We start from the raw sequence: 21,168 nt of genomic DNA, 5'->3' as shown, positions 1-21,168 counted from the left end.
CTATAATCATAGTAGTAATCCTGGCCTCATAGATAAGGTCATCCAAATTTTGAAACACGTGAAACAATTCGAACAGTCGATAACCAACCCAAATTTGAAAACATTGGATTAAATCATTAAAAGAGCAAAAATATCTTACTGCACCAACTAAAATGTTGACCCAAATTTATATATCTTCCCATAGAAATACCAGTTCTCTAGACTAAATAGAAAAGCAAAAGGATGCGAGCCAAAATTATTAACAAAATGATCTGTTCTATAGAGACGTGACAGACTTGTGCGCAATGTCATAAACAGATATGAGAATTTCGGCACCTATGAGGATAATAATCAGCCACTCAAGAAAGTCCGATTTCCTGTTCTGAAGTATCTCTTGAAGAAACCTAATGTTATGCTGCAATCAAAAGAAGAAAAAAAAATTATTCTAATGCAATAAAATAAAATAAAATAATAATTCATTAAAAATAATTAAATAAATAAATAATTGGAATTTGCAGAAATAAGTATCTTACCTCCACAAATTTCAATTTAAAATCCAAACTTGCAAATCTTTGAGTCAACTCAAATTCATCTCTTAGATACTCCCATATTTGTGCATATTTAGCATCCTTCCAAGCAATATCAGATCTATGTATCCACCAATAAAATTCCCATTAACAATTTTTCATACAATTTTTTTATATAAAAACTTATGATGTTATAACTTGGAAGTTACCTCTCAAAAAGCCCAAGCTTAAGTATGACATCAGCGAGATTTGAATTTGCCTTCCCCACCAATTGAAATAACTTTTTCCTCTTCATTGTAAACGTTCCAGTTTTTTCCATACCACGATTAATATCAGTAAATTCTCCAACCATTCCATCAACCTAAAACAAGTACAAGGTTTTCATAATTACTAGGCATGCCTGAATTCTTAATGTTTTAAGATATAATTAGCGTACAAAATATGATACAAGTATATTCTTATTTCAATTATAAGCAATTTTTTGTAAGATTATTAAGAAGGTTATTAAGAAGGTTTTACGCACTACCGACCCGTTCTACCCATTTCCTAGGCTTGACAACAAACCAAACAAAGCATGTTCATGTTCATCCGTTTAACTTAACCAAACAAACAATTGAGCAAGAACAAGACTTCTTCGTGTTCATTTGTTAAGAGAATGAATATATTAGTGTTCATTCGTTAAAGTGAACATATTCGTGTTCGTTTATGTTCGCTCGATAACAGTATAGATAAACAGTTCAGAGACAAACATAACTGAACATAGATGAATGAGCATAACAAAGCTGAAAGCCTAAAACCAGTTAAAACTTAAAAGTAATGTGAAGAAAAATGTCTTGGGCTTCAAAGTTATTAAAACCAGACTAAGTTGTAATGGGCCAAAAATTTTAAATGCATATATTAACGAATGTAAACTAACGGACATAAATGACCATAGACTAACAAGCATAAACAGATATAAATGAATGAACACAAACGAACGTAGATGAACAAACGAGACGTGTGTTCATGTCCATTCTTTTAACTAAATAGATAAAAAAATTTGTTCATGTTCGCCTGTTTATTAAATAAACAAACATAAACAAACTTCTCACCAATCGGTTCGCGAACTGTTTACTCAACACTTGGTTCGTTTACAGGCATACAATTTCCTTTTAAGTTTTAAGCAAACTTTATTGTGTTGGGTTGTTTGGCATGCTAGAAATGAAACATATCCCAAATAGACCCATTCTTTAGTAAATGGATCAAAAATGCTACCTCTAAGGCTCTAACAATTAATAAGAGAAACTTGAACTGCAGATAGTTATCATACCTGCCAAACATAGTAATCAAGAGCTACACTCTGTCCTAAAACACTGCCTATTGTACGGATCCCATCAATATTCAAATATTGAAGCATTATATAATCCAACCCACCTTCCATCCATGTTTCCAAAGTCGGTTTCTCCTTAACTTCATACTCTGAATTAATCACAAAAGACTGATTATTAATATCTAAATGAAAAACAAACAAAAGAAAATATCATAAACTCAAAGAAACGTTACCATCTTTTCTCATTTCCTGTTCGGATAACTCCCCAGAAGCATGCTCTTTTACAATTTTAAGATACCGCTCAGTTTCATGCTCACGAGAATTAAACAGGACAACTGAACCATACTGAAAAACTACCATATAGACGTTGTCACTCCCACTTAAACTTGCACCTAAACCCTGAAAAACGAAAACCATATTAATCAAGATATAAAATGACACTTGAGAACTTGTATCATACAAAATTAGCTGATTTAGATAATGAAAAGATACAAGAAATGCAAGATAAGACTTACAATAGACTCAGGCTTTGTGTTGCCAAATCTCAGGACAACATAATTAGTCATCCTGGAAGTAGGCTGGATGTAATTAGGTCTGTTTTGGTCAGTTAACTCCTTCAAATTCACACTGAAAACAAAAATCAAGAAGTAAATAATAACAAATATGCTATCAAAAAATTACAATAGCATAGTTACATAAACCAAACCAGCTAAATGCACACACACACACACTTGCATATCATTTATCAGGGGTGAGTACATAACCAAATGAACTGAAACCAAACAATTAACATACTGTTCGATTAAGTTATAACCGATTAGCCAAAGATTGTAGTTCAATTATGAGTTTAGCGTATGACATAACCAAATTAACCAATATTGTTCAGTTAGGCCATAACCGATTAAGCAAAAACTGTTACGGTTTTAGTGTATTGTGCATAACCGAATTAACAGAACTTTGACGATATAACCAACTTAACCAAGCCAAAGTATCTGAGCTGAACAACTAAGCTGTAACCGATTAACCAAAAATTGTAGTTCGGTTATGGTGTACTATATTACCAAATTAACCGAACCGAAACATTCTAACTGTAATTTTTTAGAAATTCAGAGCAGTTCCTCCTAGTCATCTAATTTGTGCCCTATAAAGATCATTTAATTACATGTTGTTTTTTAACAAATAGCAACACCATTGCATTATAAAATTAGGAAACCAATTAACATATTGTTTAGTTAAGCCATAGCTGGGGTTAACCTAAAATTGTAGTTCGGTTATGGTTTTAGTGCCTGGCATAACCGAAGTAACAGACCCGTGGCCAAATTAACTTAACCGAACAATTAACAAATGGATTGATCAAAGCCTTAATAAAAATTCAAAACGGTTCCTCCTAATCTTCTAATTTATGCTATCATAATACATGTTTATGTTTATTTAACGAATAAGTATAACAATACAATTACACCATAAAATTAGAAAAATAAATAATAATAATAATTATTATAATAATAAGGTAACATACCTAGTGGAGAAGAAATAAGCCTTAACAGGAATAGACGGCTTAACATCCTCATCCACCACATCATCCTCACCACCTGACTCATCCTCAACACCCACATCACGCTCCACCGCATCCACCACCGCCGCCGCCGGCGGCAACGACGAAAACCATTTACTGATAACTCCGTTGGGACTAAACCCAAAAAACTGACGGTCCGCCGGAGACGAATGTGAGAACCGTGTTAGGGTTTGGTGGAAGTGGGGTACGGCGTGGTGTGTTGGTGTGAAGAGAGTGATGGGGTTCGATGAGAGGGAGATTAGGGTTCGGAATGATCGGAGGATCAGGGTTTGGGATGATGGAGATGGGTGGAAGAACATGGTGGATGATGAAGTGTATTTGGTATCGGGATATTATTTAGGTTGGCCGGAGCATTTGCGCCGCCGTGTGAATCCGTCGTGGGGTTTAGGTTGAGGTTGTGTTTCGTGTGGGGGGTTGTATAGTGTGTTTATAGTTTGACCAATTCCATACCCACTAAAATCATTATATCTATTTTTCCTTTTAACTAATTATTACTTTTATATGCATTTAACATTATCTTTTTATCTTATTCACCAAACTTTCTAAAATACTAAATATAAAAAGTCTTGTACAGAAATTCATTTTAACTCATTCTTATTGGTTGATTTTACTATATTTCAAAAATAATAAGCCCTTATAGAATTTATTGCTAATAAAATAAATCAAAATTAAAATTATAATAATTATTTAATCTATTTAATAAATACTATTAAATACATTCTTTTTGCTCATTCCTATTGGTTTATTTTACTATATTCCAAAAATAACAAGCCCTCATAGAATTTGTTACTAATAAAATAATTCACAATTAAAATCATAATAATCATTTAATTGAATACGTTTTCTCTTGGACAACCAATTATGGACACGTATACATTTCATAACCCTAATTTTCATTCATTTCTCTCCAACTCACTGTTTGCGAATCACACCATTTTCAAATTATCTTATTTGAATATGTATATTTCCCTCAATTTAACATGCTTCGTGTCTACAATGCTATCAAGTTCTTGGTGTTTTTAAGAGTTTAGAATCGACAAATTGGAATCACTGGTTGGACTAATATAAGCACAAGTTATAGTTTCTTAGTAATCATAATCTGACCTCTCTATATACTTTTGCATTAATTTTGCCTGAAGTTTGACCTTTTCGGTTAATAACATTTTTGTTTGGTATCTGCCCATATTGAATTAACTGCGTTTGCAAATGAATTTTAAATTAAATTTGAACTATTTTTCTTATCATTTGCTAAATTTGCTTCCCAATTAAAGCTTTAGATGTAGAAGATGATAAATTGATTTTATACACTGGTGAGTCACTTATGCTCCCATAAATTGTTCTATTCTTGCTCATTTTGTTAGTAAATTAGCATACATTAAACATGCACACCAATATTGCAAAATCAAGTTTAAAATTTGGAGATAAGAAGGAAAAGAATATACAGTAAATGGCAAATTAAGAATTCCCATGAACGGAAATTCCCAAGATAACGAGTTTGGGTCAAAACCAGTTGTTTTAGATTGTAGTATATAAACTTAAAAGGCAAATTCGTTAATGATGTATTCTTAATTTTTATGCTATTTTAAACAAGCGGGTCGGGTTGGATGGAGTAACAGGCCAAATTAGATTCGGGTCAAAATGGGTAATAATGATCATAATGAGTTCGGGTCGAAACGAGTTGTTTAAAAAACTATTAGATCAGAATAAGTCAAAAGAGCTAACTTTATTTAATGAGTAGGATGTGATGGGTCGGTTTTGGTGTGCATCAATTACATAATATAGACCAAGGGTATAGAAGTTGTGACACATGCTGTTTACATTCAGGCTTTCTTATCAGGTAAGGCTGATATTAGAAATTACAAATTTGAGACGCCATATGTGGCAAAGATAATTAGTAATGGGCTTGGCTATGTTGTTGTATCCAATGATTTGGATTAGGTGATCGTTTCACAAAAGTATTGAGAACTTAATTACAAGAAAAGATATATTACAATTGAACTATTGATAATTTTTTTTAAGCTAATCCTTTCAGAGAGCTATTTCTATTTGGGGATTTTTTGAATCGGCACGTCATTACAATAATATTATAGTTTCATCTTTCTTTTTTGATTGGTTAAACACGACAGGATTTTGTGGATATACATAAATCTTCAGCAATAATATTTGGCAACATGACTGCAAGCTGGTCATCCTTTGTCGTAGTGGTGACAATTTTGTGCATGTTACTACTTATAATGTTTGGTTAATTTTTCCATGCAATATGTAATTTTAAGTAGCATTGTAATATAAAACGTAGTTCTATTAATAATATATGATAATTTTATTGTGTATCATATTTTGTTTACATTTTCTTAAATTGGTCAAAATCTAATATGTCTATTTCTTTTAGTAAAAAAATTTGGGCCACTATAACCATCATCTCTTCCACATTACACTAACATTAATATTAAATTTATCAAATAGCCACATTTATTTGGTATAATATGCTTATGATGGTTTAAATAGAAATAGTTTAAAAAGTTTATAATTCCATAGAATAAATTTTTAACAAATATTGTTGTGACACACTAAATTAAATAAAATATATAGGATTAGTTTTTACAACAAATTAATTATTCAAGGTAAAACGATCTAATTTATGAATATTATTATATCACGCAAACTTAAATAAATATATGGAATTATTTTTCATAACAAATTAATTATTCAAAGTAAAACGATCTATTTGATGAAAATTTGAAAATGTTTAAGTGAATGAAACAAAATAAGGAGTCCTTTTATATAGTTTCTTTTTTTTTTTGTCAGATGGTGTTATGTTCACTAAAATGAATTATTAATTTTGTGATTATTAAAATGCATTTTATATGTGAGTTAAAGACAAACATAACATAGGCGGGGGCTAGAGGTGGAGAATCTCCGTCCAGAAGCACATCCTCTAAGAGTTCCGACACAAGCTCGCATCTAGAAAACTTGGAGCGGAGGCTAGCCGAGATTGCCAACATTAAAAAACAAAGATAGGATGGCCTCATGAAGGTGCACGAAGAAAGAAAGGCGATGCTTGAGGAATACAAAGCGATCCACAAGGAGAGAACGAAACAAAAGAAACTCGAGCTCATCACTAAAGATCTATCGTATCTAGATCTTGTGTCGTGGGCGGTGATGGAAAAAAGAAGAGCAAATATATTAACCAAATATGCAAACGAGGACGACGACAACGAGCATTAGTTATATTTTTATTTGTATTGATTTTTTTTATTTATGTGTTTGTTATTTTTATTTGTATTGATTTTTTTGTTTTATAAAAAAAATAAAATAAAAAAGGTTGGGCTTCGAAGCCCCCTCACCATAGAGGGGCATTATGCCCCGGGGCTTCGATGCCCCCAGTACCTACGTGGCGCTGACGTGACGCTGTGGAGAGGTTTCGAAGCCCCCCACCATAACACGCAGCCTTACAGAGAACCTGGCATAACACCAAATGTCCAAAACCTTTTTCCATAAATTTAAACTTCTTTTTAAGTATGTTTGGTATAATGTATTAAACAACAACTAAACCAAATCAAACCACTTTTAGCACTCATGCTAAGAGCATTCTCAACCTATTTCTTAAAAATACGTGAAAGAAATTTGTAAATTATATCGTATGGTTATAAGTGGTTGTGAGTAAAGAAGAAAGAAATTGTTATACGGAAAGTTAAATTTGAGGTTTCACTGTACACATTGTATAATATTTTTTAATATTTTCTGAAAGTGGTTGTGAGTTAATGGGAGAGAAATGATAATGATAAAAGTATAATAGTGTATTCTTTAATTGAAAATGGAGAGAAAAACTGTAATGATTTTTAGTATATATGATACTAATTTGAGGCCCGTGTATTACACGAGTAATTGATGAAAAAATTAAAATTTAACCATTAAGTGAAATACAGTCAATAAAATGATCATATATTGTTAATACAATTACAATTTTCATTAAAATTACATAAATCACATAACTAAGATTACACAAATATGTTACAAATAAGTAAAACTTCCTTGTACACTACATTTTTGAATGTATTGGTAGGTATATATCGTTTATTAAATATCAAAATCTTTAGTCCATGTCTGCTTACAACTCTTGATACGGTAACATAAAGGTCTGCTTATAACTCTTGATATAGTCACGTATAGTTGTCCGTGTGACAAATAAGGTTCTTCAAGTACATACCAACCTAGATAAATGATAATATATCCATATAACTAACAAAAAGAAAATAATTATACACATAAAATATCATACCTTTTAATCCATTAATAATATGATATCATTGGAGATCATCTGCTCATGTTTATCCAAAAACATGATTATCCTAAAAACCAGATTACCTGAACTTTGATGATATAATCGTCCATAGAATCTTTAGAGTTTGAAATTAATTCATTATGATAAATTTGTTGTCATTAATATTCTGTGTATGACAAATTTTTAATTGATTTTATATTTTTACAATTAACAATTCAGAAATTACACACTTTCTTGAGTTCAAATGCATATGAGGAAATTTTAAATTCAAATTTGAAACCTATCTTATATATAAAAAAAACCATGCATTGCTACTCGAATAGCAGTTTTAAAAAAATTTATTTGACAATGATGCACCTTTATTTTCTTTAATTTCCTTATTTTTTTTTATTTCATCATTAATGTTAATGAACGAATCGATTATGATTTACATTTTATAAAAATAAACTTGAATTCATATATTGAAATAGCTTAAACGATAAGAATCATATATTGAAATGGGTTGAAAAAAAAATGTAAGAATGACTATGAGATTGACAAGTGACAAAAATAATAGTCTTTTATTAGAGTAGATAGATATATAGATTTACGACAGGGAACTAAATATGAATGCTCTAAAACATACCAGTAGAGCCCAAAACCAGTTTTAAGCACGTTAACCAAATTTTCCTATTTTGGTATTTTTGGACCAACCAAAGCCCAATATGAGACCAGCATGTAAAACAAAAACATTACAATTTCAATATCAAGACACAATGAAATTAGAACAAAAGTATCAAAATATAAATATAATTCAACAAACATAATCAAGTGGGAAAAACATTAAATCGTGCGTATTAGAGTTGTAGTGAGTTTTAGAAAAAGGAAAGTAATCTATTATCAACTAGACGTTAGAACTTTTGGGTCGAACAACTAAAATGTTAAAATGTACACAATCATGCGTATTAGAGTTGTAGAAAAAAGAAAATAACTTTTCAAACGCACACTTGTAACTACTGACTACTACTGTTTTACATCGTGTAATGAACAATTAAACAAGATTTAGTCGGCTAGGCTACTATAAAACTTATTATTTGTTGAAGGCAAAAAAGAATGCTGATTATGTCTCTCGCTTAAATAGTTACCCAACGAAACAATCAATTATCTAATGGTCAGGTAATTCAAAAGAACGTTATAGAGTACAAGTAAACATCAAATACACTAAACTATTTATACATTGCATTTATCACACAGACAATATAATTAATTAATACTTTAATATAAGAAACAGAGAAGGCTCAAAATGTCTTAACTTAGCTTGTCTTCCAATATCTTTTTTTGAACACCAAATTTTTTCGACCTTAAAAAATCATTCAAACCTTTCGGATTTGTATTTACCACCTCACTTTTATAAAGAAAACAACATACTACTAGACAATCATATTACTAGACCAATCACATATTTGAAAAATATTATATTTAACTTAAAATCTTTAACAATATTTTTTGATTTGATTTCTTATTTTGAATACCGTTTTCATAGTCAAGTCACTTCAATATTTTGAACATAATACTAAGTATGATAACCAATCATTAAGATTCAAATAAACTCAAATCATATAAACTAATTTTTGTAAAACGACAATTAACGTTATAACAATAATCGATGATTCTCTTACCCTTATTATCTCCAATGACTGTAAATAATTGTTGTAGAATATTGTGACATTTCATGCATTATGATCTCCGCTTGACCGCCTCAAAACAAAACATATAATAAATTATATAAAAGTATATGTAAAATGGACGAGATCTGATCTATACGTCTTAAAACATATGAGAAAATGTCGAATAAAAAGTAGTTAAAAATATAAAATCATATTAACATTCAGAAATGAAAATTTATATTAAACATCCATGTAGTAATATTTGTAATTAACTAGTCATTTTTCTGTGATTGTAAATGTGAAAGAGAAAAAGCAATATGTTGATACTTTTCATTTTCACTCATTATTTGCATGTACAACAACCATACATGAAAATGAAATGAAATCCTGATTGGCAAAACAGTACACTCATTATTTGCATGTTCTTGTGTACCTTCTTTTCTGTTATTAAATACCTCTTAAACCTTTAGCGTTTAGTCGAAGTTTTTCATCTCCGATGAAGAAAGGTTCATCCATGGATGAAGGTACTCTTCTAACTCTTAGATATGTGTGTGTGACTGTGTATTTGTCAGTTATCAGCTTGAATGTGTAAAATTGAAGTTTGAAGTGCTAGTGAGACGAGGATTAATGCATTTTATGTGTCGAATTGTGCACCAAATCGATAAATATTCTTAATTTGGTTTATGTTTCTTTCTAATTTTGTGATCGGACCAAAATCAGTTGTCTGTATATTTATTGGATTTTTAAATTTATTATTATTATTACTAGATTTTATCCCCCGTATTACGGGGGTTGTTTTACATTATTCGTTTTTAATATTTATATATGTATATTTGGATTTTAATTTTATTTATTGTAAGAAATTTAATAATTAATATACTTGAGATTTGATGATAAAATGGTTTCACAAATAAATGATATGTTATAATCCGGTTTAAAAGTTATCTGGGTTTGGTGATACCAATTACCCGTTTATTTTTTTTATTATAAAATTGTTTCTTAATTAATAATATCTTTTTTTTAGTAAAATAGGATATTAATTTTTAGTATATCCCTATTTTATAGGATTTTCATATCAAATATTTTATGAGATTAATTTTTAATATAATGAGATGTTATAACCCGTTTAAAAGCTATCTGAGTTTGGTGAGACCTTTACCCGTGAAAATGCGTGAGAAATCTTCATTTACAAATAAAGCAATATGATGGATTGAGAGAATAGTTGTTTTACATTTTCCGTTTTTTAATATTTATTTTTTGGATTTTAATTTTCTTTATTATAAGAAAGTTAATAATATACTTAGGGTTTGATGATGAAAGGGTTTCATAAATAAATGATATGCTATAACCTGTTTAAAAGCTATCTGGATTTGATGACCCATGACCCGTTTATGTTTTTTACTATAAAATTGTTTTTTAATTATAAATAATATATTTTTCTTTTTAAATTGAATATTAAATTTTAGTATATCCATATTTTATAGGATTTTCATATCAAATAATTGGTAAGATTAATTTTTAATTTAATGAGATGTTATAACCCGTTTAAGAGCTATCTGGTTTTGGTAAGACTCATACCCATGAATTTGAGTTAAATCAATGAGAGGCCTCCATTTAAAAATCAAGCAATCTGGTAGCTTCCATAAAAGGGGGGAACGACCACATCGCGACACGTAGGATTTTAGGGGTTTCGTTTATATATATTATAGATGTATATATATACTAGATTTTATCTCCCGTATTACGGGGGTTGTTTTACATTATTCTTTTTTAATATTTATATATGTATATTTGGATTTTAATTTTATTTATTGTAAGAAATTTAATAATTAATATACATGAGGTTTAATGATAAAATGGTTTCACATATAAATGATATAATATAATTCGGTTTAAAAGCCATCTGGGTTTAGTGATACCCATTACCCGTTTATTTTTTCATTATAAAATTGTTTCTTAATTATGAATAATATCTTTTTTTTAAATAAAATAGGATATTAATTTTTAGTATATTCTTATTTTATAGGATTTTCATATCAAATATTTGATGAGATAATTTTTTTTAATATAATGAGATGTTATAACCCGTTTAAGAGCTATCTAGGTTTGGTGAGACCTTTACTCGTGAATTCGGGTAAAATGCGTGAAAAGCCTTCATTTACAAACAAAGCAATCTGATGGCTTGAGAGAATGGTTGTTTTACATTTTTCGTTTTTTAATATTAATTTTTTGGATTTTAATTTTCTTTATTGTAAGAAAATTAATAATATACTTAGGGTTTGATGATGAAAGGGTTTTATAAATAAATGATATGTTATAACCCATTTAAAAGCTATCTAGATTTGGTGATCCATGACTCGCTTATGTTTTTTACTATAAAATTGTTTATTAATTATAAATAATATATTTTTCTTTTTAAATTGGATATTAAATTTTAGTATATCTTTATTTTATAGGATTTTCATATCAAATAATTAGTAAGATTTTAAGAGCTATCTGGTTTTGGTAAGATCCATACCCATGAATTTAGGTTCCATAAAGGGGGGAGCGACCACATCGCGACACATAGGATTTTAGGGTTTTCGTTTATATATATTATAGATTATTATTATTATTATTATGGAAATGAAGCTTGAAGTGCTTGCGCTATTAATATTAACAAACAATCTAAAATAATGTGTGCATTATAAACCGACCCACAAAAACGATAGATTTTTATGCTTTTGCTTCTTATGATTCTTTGTTCAGCTAAGTCAAATCGTCTGATGTTCCAAACTTCTTTGATTAATGGATTCTGTGTTTGTGTTAGATTTTTATGTAATCACTGGTGATAATTTAGTAATTTTGTTGTATGTGTTTGATCTAAACATGCAATTTGCATATGCATATCATCATAATTAGTTTTCTGGTTGCTAGCTTGATTTCTCTACACATATTGCATCTGTTAGAAACTTAGAACAAATATGCTAAAAACGTTCATTTCTTTCGATTTGATAAGTTAAAATTTACTTGCAATTGCTACTTAATGAACGAACTGTAGATTTAGAGACGGGGAAACTCATGACTCCATCAAGCCTTCTACATCTAGCAGCCCACCAAGGTGATCTGGCACAAGTGAAGCTTATCCTTGATGAAATCAATTCTCAAATAATGGTGAATGAAGTGAACGAACCGGGAGAAACCGCGTTGTATACAGCTGCTGAAAATGGGCATCTTGAAGTCGTGAAAGAACTCTTGAAGTACGCGAATACAGAAACACTGACTAGAAGAAGCCATTTGGATTTTGATCCTTTGCATATAGCTGCTAGTCAAGGACATCATGGTAAATATATTTTCTTGGTTTGTAATTTTGTATAATTAATTTGTTTATTAATATATGCCTATTGACTCTTATTGCAGCCATAGTGAAACTACTACTGGACCATGATGTATCACTATGCTAAATCAGATCAAAAGGAAATGCAACTCCACTCATCACAGCAGCTTCAAAAGGACACGCCGCTGTTGTTAACGAGCTACTTTCAAAGGATCCGATCTTGTTAACTATTCCCAAACCCGACCTTAAAAAAGCATTGTATCAAGCAGCAAGATCAGGGCATCTCGAGACTGTGAAAAGTTTGCTTCAAAAGGACCCGCAGCTGGCTCGAAGGACCGACCAAAAGGGCCAAACTGTATTACATGTGGCTGCAAAAGGGGCTAGCAGCGAGGTGGTTAAGTTTCTACTTTGTATCCCTGATATGAAACTGAAAGTCAATGCATTAACCAATGACAACAAAACCGCACTCGACATTGCTAACGGGCTTTCCCCATCAGAAAAGTCAACTGATATACGGGCCAGTCTGGTCCACCATGGAGCGGTCCAAGCCAATCAACTGAACAAGCCACGAGCTGAGTTAATAGACACCATGAGCCAGATCAAACACGAAGTTAAGACAATCACTAAAAAGGTTAAGAAACTTAACCGTCCCACTGACTCTGTCATTGTGGTGTGCTATTTGCAGCAGTTGCATTTGCTGCTAGTTTTATGGTTCCTGGTTATGATGATGGGATAGTAGTTGGAATCTTCTATGTTTTCAATGCAGTTGCTCTTTATACGTCTTTAGCGGTGGTGGTGATTCATATGATGCTGGGAGTTAGAGGTGAGGCGAAAGCCGGAAGAAAAAAAGTGGGTAAGGTGGTTAATAAGTTAATGTGGTTAGTTTCTGTGTGCACTTCGGTTGCTTTAATGGCGGCGTCTTACATAGTGATCGGTTGGGAGAACGAGTGGTTCGCCGAGTCTGTTACAGTGATTGGTGTCGTTATAATGTCGGTGGTGCCGGGGACGATGATGTGTTGTGTGGGTAAGTGGAAGAGAGCTCGGTTATTGAAAATGGAGGAGAAGATTGCAAAACAATGTGGACAAATTCAAGCATATGGCTTCCTTGCTCCAAAGAAATAAAAACTAGATGCATTCTCTAGTAATATAATTTTATTTAAGTAATTTGATTTAACCAACTAGTATCTATGCACTACTGTACTGTTTCTTTTTTTTAGACTTAGTTGTTTTAACTTCTTGATTCCCTCTTTACTATGTTAACGTATTTTTGTGACTTTTAACCGTATGGTTGTGATATATACAATTAATGTGTTGATCTTTGTTAAGCTTTTAAAAATTAAATTACATCGAAACAGAAGGCAGGCGGGCAACAAGCTGCGCCGCTTTTCGAATCGCAAAACATGTTCTCTTGTAGTGTAAAATGAAGAAAACGAAAAACCATAAGAGTGAATACCGGTATCGGTTATTTAATAAAAAAATGTTTATCCCTATTTTCTAGTTTATGATAAAAAAAATGATATTTTATTTTCAATACAACTTTGTTTTTAATAACCTGTCACTTTCTTGTTTAAAAAAAATAATATTATCAACTTTAAAGCGATTACATAACAAATTTATATTTTGCTAATATAAATATAAATAAACAAAAATAACTCTAGTTTTTATCGTCACTGGACAATTGAAGTACGCAATAATATCCACAATTTAAAAAAAAATACATTTTATTTTGATTACAACTCCTTTATTAATAAACTAGGGTAATAACCCGTGTTATACACGGGTGGAAAACGTATCAACAAACAATATAATATAAACTACGTATTCAGTCAACACAATTATTTGACGTAAGTTTTTTACCCTCAAATGTCTAAAAGATGTTAAACTATGTCTATAACATAAAAAAAAAACACTTTATAAATAAACAATGCAATGAATAAGAAATAATATATATAACATAAGTAAACCATTAGACCTGAAAAAAATAAAAAAAACACATATTAGTAAAAGATTTTGTAATATTAATTGAAATGTTTACAAATACATACCTGTTTGAAACTGTATCACATTAAGTTTCCGAAAATCTCTTTGTAAACAACGTTTGTTGTTTTATTTGTAAGCTGTGATTCTTTGTCGAGTATGACTAACTTAACATCGGCTCTACTCTTCACTCTTGACAAAGCTACATAAAGTTGGCCATGTGAAAAAACTGGATCTTTTAAGTATAAGCCAACTCTATATAATGATTGACCTTGACTTTTGTTGATGGTCATGACAAAACAAAGTGCAATAGGAAATTGTCTTCTTTTTAACTTGAAAGGAAGTTTCTTATCCGATGGAGTCAGACTGATGCGACTAAGTAAGGTACGATATCCTATATGAGTACCAGAAACAACTTTAGCTTAAATGACACGTCTATCGAGACCAACGACTTGTAGGCGTGTACCGTTGCACAATCCCTTTTTATGATTAATATTCCGTAGTAACATAATTGAGACACTTTGTGATTTGGCATTCCAGACGTCTTTATCCCATTTAGAAAATCAGAAGAGTACAATTGGGGGTCGACATTATCAGTTAGATACTCGACTTCGTCACCGGGAAATAGTGCTAACATACGCTCATTAATTTCCTGAACAACCTTGTTTAAAGGTGCCAATAGTGCCCGATCTTGAAAGTAACTTCATTGAATCTGTCTAACATGTTATGATAGACAAACTGAATTAAATCACCAATTGGATCTAATGAATTCAAAATTAAAAGATCATCTGGAATCTCAACAATTGACTCTCCATCATTTGGTTCACCAATGTTCCCTTCACTTATATCCAATAGCCAATCAGCAAACTCTTTGATCTCTTCAAGATTTGAGGATCTACATCCAACTATAAGCCTCATGTTCTTTGTAAGTTTAAGTAGTTTACATTTTGACCAAATGAACAAAGAATTTATAGAAGCATTTACAAATTCACTTCTAGTACCGTTTGTAACAATGAGCAAAATCTGTCAGAAATCACCACCAAGAACAACCACCTTACCTCCAAATAATGCTTCTGAAGTATTTGCGGGATCACCAGCCATAACATCTTTTAACGTCCTATCCAATGCTTCAAATGTGTGCTTATGAATCATTGGCGCTTCATCCCAAATAATTAAGGTTGTCTTTTTCAATAATTCATACACGTTTTTATTTCCCTTAACCTAATTTGGAAAACAAATAAAAACATGATTAATGCAACGAATGTATATTAAAATTGAAATTCAAACATATGAAATTGAATATTAAGAACAAAATATACTTATAATATTTCTAAATAGACATTTTTGTTAAGTCAATAGGAAAAAACAAAAGGTGTGAATAACATTCGCATGAGAAGATATAGTGTATGATAAATAATACCAGACATTGAGAATCTTCAGTTAGATTAATCGGAATGAGAAATCTTGAGTGGGCTGTTCTACCACCCTCCAATAACAAAGAAGCGATTCCGCTTGAAGCAACGTTCAATACAACTTCTCCCTTAGACCTTATGGAAACAGATAAGGTTTTCCATAAAGTACCACCATAGCCATAAACAAAAAATACACCACCTCTTTTAGCAACCAATTAATGAATTCATTATTTCATTAAAAACACCTTGTTGTTCATCTGTTAACGAATTAAAAAGATGATTAAATTCGTTAGACATGGTTTCGGTATCATAAGAAAGTTCTTCAACCATCAACGGATTAGTTACTTTAGAAATAGAATCCTTGTCTGGAAAAGGCATCTCCTTATACTTTTTGAGAGTTGAGTTATTAGAAACCAAAAAATTTTCAATTTCAAGCAATGCTAGGTTCTTTAGTTGTTCTTCGTTAAGACTCAAGTCTTCAAAATAAAATAACATTATGTATTCAAAAAAAGTATAAACAAAAATTATTTAAAAGAAATAATTGTGCAGTAAGAAAACGGATTAAAATTTTATAAATCGTACCCGGATTATTTTGATCCTTTTGTTGTTTATATAGAATGCCGTCAACTAAAAGTTGCCATGTGCTTTCCCAAACAAAATGAGGTCTAGATAAACTGTATGTAATCAACATTGTAGAAAATAAATGTCCAAGATAATAACCGTTCGATGTATAATTTGCTTCTTGAATGGCTTCTATATACTCTTTGTCGTCATCTAAAAGGCCTCTTCTATAACATGCCTCTCTAAAAATATCACAAACAACTCCATCAACTGTTCGAATGTCTTCAAAACATTTAGGACCTTTAACCTTATTTAATAGAATTCTTAGGTAGTAAGCTTCATCGAACGCGGGTGGAACAGCATGAACAATACCTATTGCAAACCCCTTTTTTCGCAATTTCCATTTACGTTGGTTTTTTTTCATACAAACTTTGTTGGAAACTCAGAGTAAGTGAGATGGCTCGCAGACTCGTACTTCTTATTACACTCAAACCAACCAGTAAACATTGAAGACGCATTAGTGGTTTTGTTAAGTACATCTTCAATATCATCATCAGCACCATATATTACTTGGTGTTCACCAGGTAAATGAAAAGCGAGCCTCATAACTGACGGAAGTCTATAAGCACATCAAATACAAATATTCTCCATGTGGCTTTGCATGCCGAAACATATCTGCAGTCATAAAATGCTTTAATTTCGTCCAAATTAGGATCTTGGTTATCAGAATTTTTATTTTGTACAAGCGAAATTGTCGCTCGATCTGGACCCTTATTAATGTATTTAAACAAATACTTGATTGACCCATCTTGATTACACCACTCGACGTTTATATGGGCTTGAAATTTTTTTAATAGAGTCTTGTTATAGGGAACAACACTTCTATTATCTAAATTTATATCTGACTTAATAACATATTCTCCATTATCTCTTCTTTTGTAGACAGAAAAGCCTTCAGAATCGATACTTGTTTCATTTTGAAATCTTTTTGGAAAATTCTTGGAACATCTTTTATTAACCATGCCCGGTGCATTTAAGGTTAGCCTCACCACATGGACCGTGAATCATGTGATCAGATACAAGCTTGTATAGCTCCGGTTCAGTGTTCTTGTTTGGAATTTCAGCAGAGATAAAATTATCTATCAGTTGTGGATTATGAATCTTACTTTCTGCATGCATAAACATGCAAATATGCGTGTGAGATAACCCCCTTTTCTGAAATTCAATTGTATAAACAACTGCAAAAAAAAGAAAAGAAAAGAAAAACTGTTAAACAATGACTTTTTTAATATTAATAGTCATAAGATAAAAAGATGTTACCTGCTTGAACCTTTCCAAACAAAAACTTTTCCTTCAACTCTTTAATCATTGAATCAAGCTTGAGCTTAAAAAGTATACATAATATATCAGGTCTATCCTCTGACTTTAAGGTAGTATCTTTAAGAAACCTTGTCACTTCTGGCCAATTGGGATTACATGATATAGTTATGAAAAAATCAGGATAGCTATACCATCTACAAAGGTTCATAGCATCTAGATAATTTTGCATCATATATCATGCTCCCCCGGTAAATGAGGAAGGTAGAACAACACGCTGACCAACTGTAGAAAGATCACTATTTCCAGTTGATTGAATACCTTGTAAACTTTCGTACATATCATACCTAAGATCATGTTGTTTAGTGCGAATATAATGTAACCTTTGAGCCTCAATCATGGTATATTCGTCAACTAACATCTGTTGAAACAAACGCCTACCATTTAACGTCACTGAAAATTTATTTGGCCTATCTTGAATCCGATATGCAAAAAACTCACGCATTGTAACCTTCTTACGTTTGGCTGTAGATGAAGACGTAACATTTTTATTATGCTAACCTGATAACCATCCTCCCCAAAAGGAAAGAACAACGGCAACTGTAGAGGAACATATGATGGGTGAAGTTCACTAATCCGCTTTAATGTACCACATTTTTTTGTTACAATTATATCTCTTTTATCAACAGCATCACCAATATCGCCAACGATTAAAGCAGCAACTTCAGAAGCGGATGGTAAGTTATAAGTCCTTGCATCATATTGTCTTGTTCCAATAATACGCAACTTCAAATCCATTTGTGGGTTTTGTTGAAAACAATCCCGTACCATTCGATACACTTGAACCAAATGATTATGTGAATCTAACATCGTCTTAAGATAATTAATTATATCATTTTCTTGATCATCGATCATTTTTTAGTGTCACTACAAAAAAAACGATAAATATATTAAAAAACTAAACAAAAATATATATGATAATAAAAATTGTTGATTAGTATTGTTGTTAATACCTAGAAACACTTTGACGATTTGAAATCTCATTTTCAGTGTCATAGATGTAAAGTTGAGCAAACTGAGGTTTACGCCCATCTAATGGTAGAAGACTTCCCAAACAATGATAGTTTTCACCACTAAGTCTAAACATATATGGAGCATTTCCTCCGTTTAGAGAATTGTCAATCTTTCCATCCATAGACGTAAACGAAAACATTGAATTGAAACGTCTAATGTTTTTCAAGAAATACTTGCTCATCGCGCTGACCACAAAATAATTAAATATAACTTTCATCAGATTGCCTAACATCCGGAAGTTCAACCTTGCCCTTATAACAACATAGAGAAAAACCTCCATCAACGTTACTCTTCTTCCCTCCCTTAACTTCAGCTTTCCACAACAATGAAACCTTTTACAATTTTGAAGTTAAAAGTGTAAGACCCTCGTTAAGAGTTGCATAACTGGTGGAGGGCTTGTCTTCAACACTCGCCGCCTTAACCTTAGTTGCCGACATCCTAGCTTCATCATCAACTTCAAAAACGTCCACAAGTTTCCTTTTGAGTCTATCATCAGAGAGCTAATAGATCCCTTGTTATTGTTTGTGTCATCATGAGCATCGATATTAGAACTTGGAGTTTGATTTTCACCAATATCAGAAAGCTGTTATTAAAATTAGATAACAAAGGATAAACATTTTAAACAACATTTTATTATATATATTTTTTACGAAGAATATACATAGATAGTATATGTACCTTAATTGAAAGAGAACCGCTTGATTGGAGTTCTGAAACAAATGCTCCCAAAGTAACCGATTCGGAATCAGATGGCTGAAGTTTGAAAAGGTAAGGTAAAAATTTGTAATTTAAAGTATAACAAACAAATAATATAAAATAATTATGTTCTAATTATTTAAGATAATTACCGAAGGAATCAAAACCCTTTTCTCAATTTGTGAAATAATTCCGTGATCATCAGTAAGCTTGGAAATCCCATAGTCTTCCCCATTGTTTCTGAAGTTGAAGTCAGCAATGTCAACCTTGAAAGCAAATTTCTTTTCTAACAAACTATTCAACTCAATGGGAAATCCACCCCTTGCAATCCCATTCTGTAGTAAATTAAACCAAAAAAGTTAAAAGACATGTCGGAAGAAACGCGAAGACACGATACACAAAAGAAAATTAGACATGTTAATTAAATAATTTGCAAAAGTAAATCAACGCAAACCTCATCTTCAGCAACAATCAAATCACTGGCTGGTTTGTTAATCAACAACTTAGCATCTCTATCAAAGAGGTCAAAGAAACAACTCCAATGGAATCTTGCACCCTTATCTTTATCTTATACCTACAATAGGGTTGGCATATCCTTTAATTACAAGTTAAAAAAATCTTAACAATATAAACCAAAGATATTCATCATATTAATTTAATAACAAAGTATAAGGAAATATATACCTAGGTGTAGGGACAATACCTAATGCATTGCATCTTGTATTTTTACATTCATAAGCATTGCCACCTTCAACAACATTAACAATTAGTTTACGACTACAAGTGCTACACCCAATGTAATACCAATCTGTATCCGGACATATAGCTTTTATTGTTCCGAGCAAAATGATACTTTTTGGCTGTAAAAAAGTACCAATATAATTAATCGTTATACAATAGGGTATAAGAGACAAATCGGAGACTCTAAAAATTTTAACCACTAACTTACCACGAGTATTGTGCAAATCTTGCAAATATTATAGAAAGATGTTGTTTTCAAAAACTCGTCATCAAGAGATGACAATAACTTCACTGGAATTGGTCTGCGAATGTTGACATTATTTCCATTTAGCAATCCAAACAATCTGCAGATGATAATTTATGTTATTACATAAAATTAACGTATTTAAAAATATTAATCAAAATATTTAGGATAAAAAGCAGACACTAATTGTTATATACCTGTTTTGTATTCCTCAATTCCAAACAAGTAGTCATTGATAAACACACGGCTCACACCCGATCCAAAGGAATTGGAGATATAAACTTTCTCTATAAAAATTGAAGATTATAGAATGACATAATATATTGAAGATGATAATTTTGGAAGATAAATGAAATTAAAGTAGAATTTATATAATTACCTTTATTATCAGAACCGGTATAATACTTTAATCTACCAAATTGAAGTAGAATAATTGCTTGGCTTTCCTCAAAATGATCAATGACGTATTTAGACAATTGTGAGGCATAATCATCCCAGAGTGTAAGATAAA

General features: G+C 31.2%; 1 protein-coding gene and 1 pseudogene across 1 annotated transcript; one reads left to right on the top strand and one right to left on the bottom strand.

The window, feature by feature from the left end:
- Positions 1-166: 166 nt before the first annotated feature.
- On the bottom strand, positions 167-3,786 carry LOC143545946 (protein RETARDED ROOT GROWTH-LIKE-like). The gene is made up of 7 exons (XM_077037716.1): positions 3,335-3,786; positions 2,331-2,442; positions 2,049-2,214; positions 1,816-1,964; positions 716-867; positions 513-627; positions 167-394 (listed from the first exon to the last, which is right to left on the bottom strand). The coding sequence occupies exons 1-7, from the start codon at positions 3,688-3,690 to the stop codon at positions 257-259; spliced, it is 1,188 nt and encodes a 395-aa protein (XP_076893831.1). The 5' UTR covers positions 3,691-3,786; the 3' UTR covers positions 167-256.
- Positions 3,787-9,815: 6,029 nt separating this feature from the next.
- On the top strand, positions 9,816-19,360 carry LOC143545949 (ankyrin repeat-containing protein ITN1-like; annotated as a pseudogene).
- Positions 19,361-21,168: the final 1,808 nt, after the last annotated feature.

The sequence above is a fragment of the Bidens hawaiensis genome, unplaced genomic scaffold (assembly GCF_021521415.1).
Source record: "Bidens hawaiensis isolate Kalapana, Puna unplaced genomic scaffold, B.hawaiensis_p1.1 tig00014105_1, whole genome shotgun sequence".
Classification (NCBI taxonomy): Eukaryota; Viridiplantae; Streptophyta; class Magnoliopsida; order Asterales; family Asteraceae; genus Bidens; species Bidens hawaiensis.
This window is presented reverse-complemented; position numbering and strand designations above follow the sequence as displayed.

Bases quoted from the DNA above. Each gene is read 5' to 3' on its own strand.
- LOC143545946 (XM_077037716.1), bottom strand. From the start codon at position 3,690: ATGTTCTTCCACCCATCTCCATCATCCCAAACCCTGATCCTCCGATCA. The intron at 2,443-3,334 runs GTATGTTACCTT...TTTTGTTTTCAG, and splicing joins GCTTATTTCTTCTCCACTAG to TGTGAATTTGAAGGAGTTAA. The intron at 395-512 runs GTAAGATACTTA...TTTTGATTGCAG, and splicing joins TTAAATTGAAATTTGTGGAG to CATAACATTAGGTTTCTTCA.